The sequence below is a fragment of the Fulmarus glacialis genome, unplaced genomic scaffold (assembly GCF_000690835.1).
Source record: "Fulmarus glacialis isolate BGI_N327 unplaced genomic scaffold, ASM69083v1 scaffold12010, whole genome shotgun sequence".
NCBI classification, from domain to species: Eukaryota; Metazoa; Chordata; class Aves; order Procellariiformes; family Procellariidae; genus Fulmarus; species Fulmarus glacialis.
Window position 1 is genome coordinate 9,034 of NW_009185840.1, and position 12,890 is coordinate 21,923.

General features: G+C 46.3%; 1 protein-coding gene across 1 annotated transcript in view; it reads left to right on the forward strand.

Moving 5' to 3' along the window:
* Positions 1 to 478: 478 nt before the first annotated feature.
* The window catches only part of FRMD1 (FERM domain containing 1), a gene marked incomplete at its 3' end in the record, with an annotated part of 24,316 nt that continues 11,904 nt past the window's right edge, over positions 479 to 12,890 (forward strand). The window contains exons 1-2 of the mRNA XM_009580624.1: positions 479 to 574; positions 6,154 to 6,244. Coding sequence (XP_009578919.1) covers positions 479 to 574; positions 6,154 to 6,244 — 187 coding nt within the window. The remainder of the gene's footprint in view (positions 575 to 6,153; positions 6,245 to 12,890) is intronic.

Below are 12,890 nucleotides of genomic sequence, written 5' to 3' on the forward strand. Positions count from 1 at the left end.
TGCCTGCTGACGGCTCACTGAAACCTCCGCTTTGGGCAGGAGTGAGGTACCCGGTTGAAGGATGGGGTGCTCTCCCCTCCCTCGTGGGCATTTTCGGGAAGCCGTCCGTGGTGTCATCTGCCTTATCACTTACATGCATCTTGAAACCTCGAGTCTGGTAACCTCTCCTGGTTATTCCAAGGAGACCCGGTTGCTTTATGCCACTCTCCTGGGACTCACGGGCTATTTAAAGGTCGACTGCCTGGTTTGTGCTGTGATGCCGGTGGAACCATTGACTGTGGTGCTGTAAAAAGGATGAGTTTGGGGTTTTTTTAAACAGCGAGGAGGAAAACATCCCATCAAACACGTGCCGTGGGCTGCTCCCAGCGCCGGCAGGAGCGTGGCACTGATCCTCTCACCTTCTCAGCAGGTGCCTGGGATGAAGGGAGCCTGACGCCCGCCCGGAGAGGAGACCCTGGCCCCCACGGAGCCGCCCACCATGAGCAGGGCGCTGCTGGCCGGCAGGATGCAGCCGGAGAGCCGGAGCGTCTGCGTCTTCCTGCCCACCCGGGAGCAGCTCAGCCTCGCCGTCGGGGTGAGTGGCCGGGAGGTCGCAGCACCGCGGCTGCGGTTCAGTTTTGTTAGCTCCCATTGTTCTCCCAAAAGCCTGGTGCCTGTCTGCTGACCGAAAGGCTATTAGCCAGCTTAGGGTAATTGGCACTTCATTTTCTAATTGGGCAGCTTCAACTCATTTGCAGAGTTCCTTAGAAGTCTGGACAGGGGGCTCCCCCTCTGCTCTTTTTCTTTTGCTATTCCTTTTTTAATTTTTTCTCGGTGTTTTTGCCACTAATAATAATCTAGCAATTTTTTATAAAATTAGCAAGCGTGCCCAACACATGACCATTTCTCTGGCGTTTGAGCTATTTCTGGTTTTGATAGTCTGCAGATCTCTTCAAAGACTCTAAGGCAGAGTAAACAACCATTGAGGGGTTTTCTCCCTCCTTTGAGTACTTGTACACAAAAAAATAGAGGTAAGTCGCTTCATTTCTTTGATCACCGCCTAAGTGTGTGTGCACAAGTGACAGCAGAGCCAGGTCAGCTGGCAGCCCAGCGTGGCACGGTGTCCACCACGGCGCGGTGCCTCTGTGCAACGCCAGCTGCTCCTTGAACTTGTGAGAAACTGAGCTGACAGAGGCACTTCACATTCAGAGGACAAGCTAGCCTGAAAGATAAGTGCTCTCTTGTGAGCGTGTGCGTGCACTCATGTGTGGGCTGGGGAGGTTTTGCTTTGTTTTGGGTGGGTTTTTTTCCCCCGCTCTGGGATGGGGAGGGGGAGAAGACAGTTGAGGTGAACTGTTATTTTAAGCACTTGATTGAAACGGTGGCTTTTGAAACTATGCATGCTAATCTTCAAAATCCATGTAGGAATTTTCCTACCTGCTGTGCTTAAGTGTGGCATCACTAACTGAAACAGGCACGAGGGCTGGATGGAACAACGCTCTAAACAGCAAAAATCTGGGGCGCTCTGCTTATAGGTTACCGGTTCAAACCCAGCCCATCTACTGCCCCAGAAGGCTTTTGCAATCTGCTGGCTTTTTTGCAAGCCACAAAACAATGATTTAATTAAGTTCTTGGCAGCAGGTGCACAGGTCTGGGTAATGGTCTGTTGCGGCTGACCCTAAATCTCACCTTCTTATAGCTTTTATCAGGGAGGCTAAAGATCCGAGATAGCGGAGCCCTCTCTGCCGCAGGGAAGGTGCGGACTGGCATGCAGGAGGGCGGTGTGCTGGCAGGGCTGGTGCCGTCGCTGCTCCTCGCTGCGCCCGTGCCTGAGCTGAGCGCACGGCTGATCCTCCACCGCTGGGTTACACTCCATCGTATTAAGTTTAGGCAGCGCTTAAAGCATATGGTTAAATCCTGCATACCTTCAGTTTATCATAAAATCATAGAATCATTTAGGTTGGAAAAGATCCTTAAGATCATCCAGTCCAGCCATAAACCTAGCACTGCCAAGTCCACCACTAAACCCTAAGATGTCCCTAAGCACCACATCTACGTGTCTTTTAAATACATCCAGGGTATTTAATACGCATAAGAAATGGTCTTTCGTGTTGAGCAGTGGCAGGGACGGAGGGAAGGTGCTGTGTCCCCCGCCCCATTCCTGCCTGCTGCCCCTCCAAAGAATTGGGGTGCCTTGAGCATCGCTGCCTTGTCCCACGGAGGGGTTTCTGCCACAGCACCCCTCGGTAGCCCTTCTAAAGGCATTTTCCCTCCTCGCTTCTGCTGCCCCTTGCTTTGGCAGCTGGGAAGTTGAGAAAGTATGTACGGGGAGATGCCTGCGTGTGAAAGGGAATAGCTGCCTGGGCCAAAACATGAGACCTTAGCGCACAGTTGTGTCCTAATTGCATAGAGAGTGAAACATGACCTGTTACAGCTGGGCAAGTCACCAAAACCAGCTTTTCATTTGGCTTCTGTCTTTACCACAACACCCCTTCAAAACAACAACAAAAATTAAGATTTCGCAGCTGGAGAGAGTTTTGTTTTGTTTTTTTTTTTTAAAGAACATCAAGGCTATTTTCTAGTGATGTTGGTAGAACCCAAATTTAATTAGCACAACCACCGATGATACTTTGTGCATTTATTAGCATAATAATGCCACTACTTAATATTTCCAAAGCCTTTTAACCTCTTCAGTGTGGAATGCAAATACTAAACAAGCTTGCAGCTCAGTGAGGTAGGTAGGAATGGTTATCCTTCCAGCAGAATAAATTATAGATCCTTCCCGTGATAAGCACAGTGTTTATGCAGGTAATTCCTTTCTCCCCCCTCCCTTATAAATTCCGCCCTTCCAGATAAGAGTTTACCTATATGTGTTTTATGTGGTCACATGTAGATTGAAGCCCGCTCTTTAAAATGGATTTGTCTTATGCCCTTCCCAGATAGTGCTGTTGAAGAGAGAAGAGCAGGAGCCATTTTAAGTCTCTTCCCCCATAATTGGGTATCTCTTAATTAACTTTGGTGTCCCCCTTTCTGGATGTATAGACGAATTTGAGGGGATAATGAGGAGGAAACTGTCTTCCCAGGACCAACTGTGAACATGAGGAGAAGCAGAGCAGTCAGGAGAACTAATGGGTCCTGAGCTCACCAGCCACCCCGAGGATGGCGAGGCGAAGTGGGAGGTTTCTGCTGGGGAGAACGGACATCAGAGCAAAGCAGTCTGCCTTGCTCCAGGCAGTCCCCGTAGGGAGATGGAGTATGAGCACCAGGGAGCTTAAGCGGGCTGTGAGTGGGAATGGTGCAACTAAAAATTGTATCGGTTGCACCAAAGATCTTGGAGTGGTATCCAGTTTGTTCAGTTTTGTTTATCTGCCAGCATTGTGGCTTATCTCCATGATAGTTCTGAACCTGTTGATCAATATCAACTAGTTTTTATGACTAGGTTTCTGAAAATTTTCTGGGCTGGTAGCAGCTGAATAGAGAGACCTATCCTAGCAAAGGTCCGGCTGCCAACGTGGGGAGCAGAGCAGGCAGCCACCCTGCCTGTGTTTGGGTAGTTCAGAAGCAGCCCTAGCAGATGTTGCTCCTTGCCTAGCTGCTGCAGAAAGGGTGGGAGCGTGAACAGAAATTTTTGGAGGGGAGGAAGTCTGGTGAGGTCCTGTGTGTTGGTGAATGGCAAGCGTAGGTCTGAAGTCTTTCAGTTGTTCTGTGAGCAGGAGAACTGATGTTTTAAAGCATATGAACCAAGAAAAATAGAGGTAGGTAACCAAGATGTGTGAACATTTGCACACAGAATGACCCTTGAGTAGCAGTTGCCTTCTGTAAACTTGCACTTGACTTGACTTTGGACTAAATTTCATGTGTAAAGAAGCCCTGAGTCTCACGTGGGGCAAAGCTGAGTGTCAGGGGAAGGAATGATTCATGGCGTGTCTGGGATGGAGCTTGGCACAGGAACCACACACAAAGGGAGGAAAGGCCAAAGAGGAGTGCACAGATGAAAAATGCAAAGGGAAATGTTGGTTGCTTTGAGCAGAAGGGAAGGCAGGAGGAGGGAACAGCGATTGCAAGTGTAATCGCTATTGCATAGCCTTGAAGGCTGGGAGTAAAACTTGGTACAGGAGGGAAGTGCCAAAAGGAGAATGGACAAGGTGGTAGCTCACATACCTGCTGTGCAAGAAATCTGATTAAATCACTGCTTTAGAGCTGAGTGTCACAAAACATTGAAGCGCTCAGTTTGCTAGAACTAAGTATCTTAAAGCAGGTTTTTCTTCCCTTAGGTGTGAAAGCATGCCACTTACAAAATTCATCTAATCATATAGCTTTTACATAGTCCTGTGCTGCCAGTGACCCTTGTATGCACATAACCATTCTGGCCAGGGGTAGGTCACCTCTTCCTTAGCGAGTCCTTCCCAAATAAGAGAACATGCTCAGAGCCTGCTTCCTTGAGAAAGGAGGCAAATCCATGCCCAACTTTCCCTTCCAACTGTGCGTTCTTGGCGGCTGAGCAAATACTGCATTTAGGTGTGAGACGGTAAGGGTGCAGTCTCACATGGAGACTCAAATGAGACCCAGATGTGGTTTTGGGTCTTATCAGAACTGTGCACTACCTCCTCCCCTCCCAAAGCACATATATGCACACGTGTGTGTGTATTGGTATAGCACAGGTTTCAAAGCTCCCGATAAAGTGGTAGTGAGTGGCTGGCTAGTGATGCCTTGTCAAGCAGAAGAAAATGAGTACTTAAATGACCTCCAGTTTCCCATTGTCCATGTCTAGTGACATGGTACATCCTGGGGCAGGGAGGGGAGCGCAGCAGGTTTCTGGGGTGTGTGGCACGCCTGCACTAAAAGGGCTTGAAGAATTAGGTTGGTGATTAGTTTGATGGCAGTGATTAGCTTGTAAGATTCTGTAGTTGACTTCTGCCCTGTCATCTTTGCTGCTGTGAAGGTAGCACTGCCCTGTCCCTCCTCGGGAAGGCTGCTCCTGCCGCTGCTTATCTGAATCTTCCAGCAGTGGTGTAACAAAATTCAGAGGTTCTGGCCCATTTTGCAGCTGCAGCTGGTAGCACCCAGGGCTGAGCTGAGCTTGTCTGTGCTGGTGGTGTTCTGCTCTCCCCACCTGCTTTTGCTCAAAACTCCTTCCCCTATGCCTCTGAGGGTGGGGGGCTTGGGGGTTTTGTTTGTGCCTGTGGTTGTCCGTCTGTGTGTGCTCCTGGGGTGGTGCGATGGGGCAGGGGAAATGAGGTTGTAGGTGGAGGACATTTAGTGGGGGAATTTTCCGATCATAGTACACATGCAGGTCTGCACATGCAGGTAGCCAGAACCACGCTCTTGCTGGAGGAGCCAGTGCCCCGAGTAGCCTTGCTAGAACAGTGCATTTGGTCGCTGTGCCACCAGTGCCACGGCTCTCTCTTACCCTGTGCCATGCTTGCAAATACTGCCCAGCCTCTGGTCCCCCGCGTGTGCTGGCAGCTCTGCTTTCCCGGTGCTTCCCCAGTGCGTGCACAGCGTTATGGGGGGCGAGGGTACTGGGAGGTCTCAGTGTGGCATGGAAATGGGCAAGAGCTTATATTGGCCATTGGTGACAGCTTCAGAAGATGAAGATGTTAATTGCTCTGTGACCAGGAGTCAGCAGGGGACAGAACAAGCTCTTCTGTGTGGGCTACAGAGCAACCTCATCTCTAAACCATGAGCTATTTCTGCTCAAACCATGCAGTCGGGTTTGTTTGTGTACATTTGTTTCTAGTTCTCCTGAATGAAAGTTTTCTTTTTTGTTTTTTCTCTTAACCTCTCAACAAAAATAATCTGCAAGAGAGTAGTATTTTCATTTCTGTGATTACAAACGGGCTTTCTGTAACAGCAGCTATAAATAGCGTGGTAGGTACTGCACAAAATTAGGGCTCCAGCAGTGCTCCAAATTCTTATACAGAGATGCCAATAGATAGGAAGGTTTAAATTCATGTCTTACTGAGCTGAGCCACTTTGCACTGTGAAGGAGGGAGAATGACATGTTGATTATTATTCTGTGATAACAACATTAATAATACTGAAAACAAAGTTTGTTCTATGGGGGTTTTTTTGCTATGGTACCCCAAAATGTATTGGCCAATGTAAAGACGGAGAATTGCTCCATCCAGGTGTGTGAGCCATCTGTAATGTTGGATTGGTTGTTTCTTTCAGGTCAAAGCCACTGGACAGGAGCTCTTTCAGCAAGTTTGTGATTTAGTGAAGATTAAAGAGCCTCACTTCTTTGGCCTCAGCATTGTTAAAAGTAAGCAAACTCAATGCACGGAGCAAATGACTTGGCAAACGTCCACAGACCTACTTGTGTATTTACAGTGTGTGCATATATACACAGGAGCCGTGCCTGTGGGGAATTTGATTGTAATAAGGTCACAAAGTATGTAGATTATGCACAGGCTTCTCGGAGCTCTTTTGATCTTTGGTATGTGGGCAGACAAATTGGGAGAAGGGGGGCTTTTGTTCTCCTCCTTTGTTCTTACGTGCCACCTCTTTGTGGGGTTTTCTTTCTCTCCTATAGCCGAGTTGCTAGCCAACATATTTGTCACTGAATTCAAAACTGTCAGTAGCTGAACAGGAGGTGAATTTTAAAAGGACTTTGGGGCTGAAAGTGTTACTTCTCTTTTGAAGTCACATGCAAAGAATGTGGCACCAGGGGAGGAAACTCAGATGGGTTGAGGGGACTGAATGCATGCGTGGGGGACATCGGGTTTTGAAACATCGCATGGGAAATACAAAACTTCTTAGTCCGTGGGTTGAAGTCTAGACTACTTGGTCCTACAGCTTAGTTTTGACCAGAAAACACTGTAAGATGATGCCTTAAAGGAGCAAACTGATATGAGATATTACGTTTCTAGGATGGTGTGTGCATTGGCACCCCCCCAAAACTCTTAGTAATTAGAAATGGATCTGTTGTCCTCCTTATCCTGCCTCCCCACATTTCCAAAAGTGTGGAAGGGACTTTTTTTCCCTCCAAAATTTTTCTCAAGTGTGTTATTATTTACTACTGCAAATCTAGATACTGTTTCATTGAAATGAGAATAGTCTTTTACGAGTCCTTCTAAATAAGATTTCTTTTGCCTCCTTATGAGTATGTGGGATAGAATAGTTTTTTAAGTTTACTTGTCTCATTTCCTTTCTGCTCTCATTCTCTAAGAACTTTTTCTTTTTTTGAGCACAGCGTTCAAACTGAGACTGGCGTAAGCTGTTTATCTCTGAAAGGTTTGTAGAGTCTCCAAGAGATTCCATCAATGTAACTAAACCAGTAGCTAACAAATATATCTGTGTGTTTAAACCAGCGCAGTTTTTTTTTATGTGAGGAAGACCTGAATGCTCTTAACTTTTTTCACAAATCGACTGTGTTACTGTGAGTCCCCCCCACGGCCGGCTTTTTATAACACCAGTTTTTGCCTATTCCACTTGCAGGACATCTTGGGTGAAATTCGAGCTCCTGTCCTCCCCTGTAAGACAGGGCAATTTCATTCCCATTTTCTTTGAATTAGGTGCTCTTCTCCTGTTCTCCTTGTGTTTCTTTCACTTTTTTCCCCGCTTCATATTTTTCTTGTTTCGTATTTTCTGTACCCTGCTTTTTCCTTCCCTCCCACCTTTTACGTGGAGCAGTTTCCTTCTCTCTGTCAAGCACAGGGGCTCTGGCTCCAAAATACCCTATTGTGGCAGATGCCTCTCAGCCTGTTGGAAATGCAGTATAACTACCCCAACCCAAAGAACATAATAAAGCTTTGCTGACTAGACCTTAAAGCATATTGTCCATAGCTTTAAACATAAACAATCTTCTTTTTGCTTCACGAAAGCGTTCTTCCTTTTTAGATAAGCTAATTCTTCACAAAGCTCTTAGAAAAATGTCAAGGAAAAGAGTTGCAGGAGCCCAGTAGCCTGAATTAACCTCTGTTTTTTTTGTTTTGTTTTCCTGACTATTCCTCACTCCCGCTTGCTGTAGCTCAATTTGTAAAGCTGCTTAATTGAAGGCTCCACGTGCTCACCCTGGCTCCTCCTGACAGCCATCTCCCTCCGCCACCCAGGCAGGTGTCAGGATTTTGGATGAGGAGAAGATTTATTTGTGTTTGTGCCTCTGTTTAAGAAACTGCTGGGGCCGGACAACAGAGAAGTGCCAGCAGTGAGTTTCTCAGCCTGAATGGCCACAGCCAGCGGGAAGGCTGCAGCCCGCTCTCGAGAGAGGGAGCAAACCTGGTCTGTCTGTTATTGCTTCCTCTGGTCCCTACCTTTAGTCTGTGAAAGTCCAGTAAGCTGCTGACTGGGGTCTTGTGCAGTGGGTTTTAGAGTTTTCTTTATCTTATTTTTAAAATAGCTCCAGGTTTATTACTGTAGGAAAAGGAAGTCTTTCATTTTTCTGTTCCCCAATTTGATTTGCCATCCCCACCCCGCTCTTTTGGCCAACAGACTGGTGATCATCTCCCTCGCTGCCAGTGGTAAGTGAGGTCTTGCTTCTGTTGCAAATGTAGCACCCTCCGTCTCTGGCATTTGGAAGTAACCTTTAAGGCATTGCCTGCTTTTCAGGGATTTTTGGTTTCATGGCAAGCTATCATCTCAAGAAAGGGAAGCAGCCCAGTCAGGTTGTGAGGAGGCCTGGGTAAGTTTTGCATTGCCCAGGGTTGTCTTGTGGGTACTTAAGTCAACTGCCTTGGCCGGGCAGCAAGTTGGTGTAGGTCCTGCAGAGGCTGCGAAGGGCAGGTGTGGGGCTGGTCTGTGAGGCAAGGGCAGGTTAGGCCTCCAAAAACTGGAGAGGAAGCCTCTGTGTTTCAGACCAAAGTACTCCTCTTCTGCATCATGCTTTCACCTCTCTGTGCTGCAGCTCTAAGATGTCATTTTTTAAGAAACAACTGCCCTTTTTTAATAAGGGTATATTTCCCGGTTTCTTAATGTGTATTTATTTTTGGCAGTGTGATGCTTCCATGTGCAGAATAAGATATTCTAATCCACCTGCATCCATTACCTTGCTGCTAATTTGTCAACAAAACCCTGACTGTCAGCAGTGGCAAGATAATGAAAATTAAGGGATTTCTACAGAACTATAACCAATCACACTGGGTGGATTATCTGGATTAGGAGCCCATTTGACCTGCAGACGTTGTGCAGATAGACTAATGCTCAGTTGGTCTCATAGTAAGTATGTGTGCGAGGGGGAGAGGTTGGGCTCCTTAATCATAAACAGAAGTTTAACCCCTAAGTGTGGTGAAAAGAAAAGAGCACCACAAAGCACTGTGCAAACTGCAAACCACGAATGCTGTGAGATCTAAACTCTAGGTCTTGGAGCGTCTCTTCCAGCATTCGTTGCCTAAATTTGTTGCCTTCACTTCTGACTGTTACAGATGCTGAGGGCAAGCTTCGGGGTTTAAGATAACAGTAAAGGTGGCAGAACAGAATTTTTCACCCTTTCTGCTCTTGAGCTTTTTTATTCTCAGGACGAAAACCCCTTCAGTCAACTGTATTGGGGGGGAAAAAGCTTGCATCTGTAAGAAGAATTTGATCCCTTTGAAAATTAAGTTCAGGAGTGTGTATTAATGGGAAGCCACACCGGCAGAAAAGCTTGGGACATACTGCTCTTCTAGTTTTGTCACAGATCATCAAGCAGGCTATACCTTGCATGCTGCTGAAGTGCTTTTTTTCCTTGTAGTTTGCTCTGTGAAAGACCCTGCAAATCTGCCAGATTCAAGCTGGCTCCATAGGCTTCAGCAGCTGGGTCTTATGTTGCAGCTCCTCCTGCAGGGTCAACCTTATCTAGTGCCCTGCGGGAGGTTTCCCTCTTGTTATCAGAAAGTGTATGCAGCGACACAATTCAGTCTTCTAAAACAAAACTGATTGTCAGCAGACAAAGAACAGCCAGGCCTCCTTTGTTGTTACAACCCAGATCCCTGCGATCCTGAATCTTGGGCTGCTCCTTTCTAGGAGCAAACCTGGCTTGACCCAAGCAGATGGAAGCCTTCAATTGGGAAGGAATAAGCCTGCAGCTCCTACACCCTGTCGCTTTCTCTGTGTGTCGTCTTGATCAGTTGGTCAGGCTGTCTTTCCAACAAAACCAAATCCCTTTGCTTCAGCTCCCCTGCCTCGAGGATCATCCCTCAGTTATTACAGCTATGGCTGTTCACCTTGCCAGACCCATGCCTCCCAGCAGACACTTAGCAAGGTGCGTGGTGGTTAACTCTGCCAAGACCAAGTTAACTCTTCTGCATCTGTGTATCCTTCAGTACTGAAGTTCATGGATGGAATATGCTACCATGTTATCTTTATATTATGTAGGTATCTATTGTAACAAAGGGTCTCTTAGGAAGACAGATGACAACAGGAGTTCTCCAAAATACCCTCTGATGATTTCTACTCCCCAGTCCTTCCCCACTATCCCTGCTTCTGCCTCTCTTCCCTTAAATCTGCTTGGATAGTTGCATCTCCCTTATGAATTTCTTCTGTATTCTAACCTAAGACACAGCTCTATTATAATGACTTCGATACCTCAGATGAGTTAAATGCAATGTAAGAAAAACATGTGCAGAAATGTGCCACCTAGAGGGAATTGCAGGGGTTCAGGTGTTCAAAAAGTATATAATACTCCTTGGAAGTACTTGCACGGTCTCTTCCTAGGAAGGTATTTTTTGCCTATACCTGCTGACAGTTGTTTCTGCTTCAGCATCAATACAACATCCAGCCAAGTGCTCTCCTGCCTGAGAATTGCAAGGAGTTTGTTTGCTCCTGGATGAGCAATGCTGGAAATGGTTCTGCGGCCCTTCTTGTGCAGAAGAATCCCCTGTGACACTGCCAAAAGTCCGAAGATCTTTGCCTGGGCATGCCTTGTTGCTAACTGTAAGATGCCAACATAAAATTCCTGCAGAACCTATCCATCATCAGGAATGACTGAGCCTTTATCTCTGTCTTCAGACCTCAACAGTTCCTAAAAGCCACACGACCTTGGGCTTCTTTATATTGCCTCCTTTCATTCTTCCCTCCATGTATCTTCTGTCCCCCCCAGGTAAAGCGACCTCAGCCAGGACCTCCCTTGCTTTACTCCCAGCCTCTGTTGTGGTTCTTCCCTTCTTCACTTGGGATACGTGTACTTTCCAGCTAAAGCTAAAAACACAAGGTTATCCTGAACCAAGTTCTTCTAGACCCCTTAGTAAACTAATCAACCAGGTACTGAAAAGTGGACGAGGTTTCTTTCTGTTGGCTTGAAAGGTAACACCAGGACCATCAAAAAGTTATGCAGAGGTGGTGGGAGCAGATGCCATGTGGATAGTGATGTTCCCAGGCCACCAGCACTTGGAAGCTCCACATGCAAAAGGAGCACGTAGCCGGCTCTTCTTCAATAAACAAACAACAAAAAAATCCATGCTGGTATTCAGGAAAGCTAAACAGGTTATGTGAGGTCTACAGCATGTGTTGTGAGGTATTTTTGAGTGCTGTTTTTTTTAAGCTTTAGCTGTCCCCTAACCCCAGTATCCCTCTGTTCTGCTCCCGGTCTCTCTCCTGTTGCCTCTCAAGGGAAATAGTGGTGTTGCCACAAGGCTTCTTGCAGCATCTGGGAGAAGTTAAGCGCTATAGCCAAGGATAATTTTTTTCCTTCTCTTTAAGGCAGAAAATGCTTGGTATGTGGAAGATGGGCTTTGCATTAATTCTTTTATTTGAATCCTAATCTTCTGGACTGTCTAAATAGTTATAATATTAAAATATACTTGACTCAACCAAAGGAGTTAATGAGACGTTCCTGGCTGCCAATGGGGCCTGAGCTCTGCCTCTTGGTAGGACAGGACTTACCTCTGGAATTTCTCAGTGCTCCTAGTCCAAAATGGGCGCAGGAGGAGAACAGGTTGTTGGCATTCACCATTACTTACCTTTTCTGCAGGGAACTTACCTTGCATAAAAAATGAAATGGGGAGGCACTGGTTAATGCAAATAATGGCTTTTAGAGTAACAATGACTCAGAATTGATTTGACCCTGTATTACAGCCATAATTTTCTATTCCCGTTTTCCCTGCAGTGTAAATAATGCCTATTGTAAATCTGCATCACTTACTGGAACTGTGTCACTTTTTTCTGACTGGAGACCTGGCCCATTATTTTTTTGCAACAATGCGCATCCTATATTTGCTTAAATATGTAAATATGCTAAGCTAATTTTGCAGAGTAGGAGCGCTTGAATGTTTGCATTTCTGGTGACTGCTTAATTTGAAGTGAGATTTTTACAGCATAAACTTTCCACTTCATTTGAGGGCTCTTAAAAACTGAAATTGGGAGAAATGTGTAAATTGTGTTACTGCAAACTAGCTGGCTGTCTAGATGCATTTCTTGGGATGTTTCTTGCAGCGCACTGGTGGTTTTGCCAGGTCTGGTATCTGTACATACATACATGAGGGAACCTTTTGAGAGAAGCTGATAAGATACATTTCTAAGCTCACTGACAGCGCTGAGACGAGATTCATGAACGCAGTGTCAGTAGCTGCAGGTGGACGGGTGCGTATTTGCATGCGTGCGTGCTTCTAAGCCAGCTTCTTAGTATCTTTCAGTTGTCCTTCAGCTGAGGCCAGTGAGGCAATGACAGTTTGTACCTGCTGAGTATCCAGCCCTGTTTGGATCCACAGATCGGACACGTTCTTCCCTGGAAAGGTGGCCATCTGTGCATTTCTATACTGTCCTTTACAGCTCTGCTCTGAGGTGCCCCCATCTCTGTTAAATATGCTTGTTTTCAAACCAGAGACAGTTTTAGCATCTGGCAAAAGATTTCGAAGTTTCACAACTAATCCAGTCTAAGGAAAAAAAAAAACCACAACCCACGTAGAGCTGGGGAGGGAAATACCTCTTTGTTTTTGTAGGTGGAGGCTTACACTGCAGGTTAACATTCCAGCAATATTAACTTCATTAAGGCAGGAATG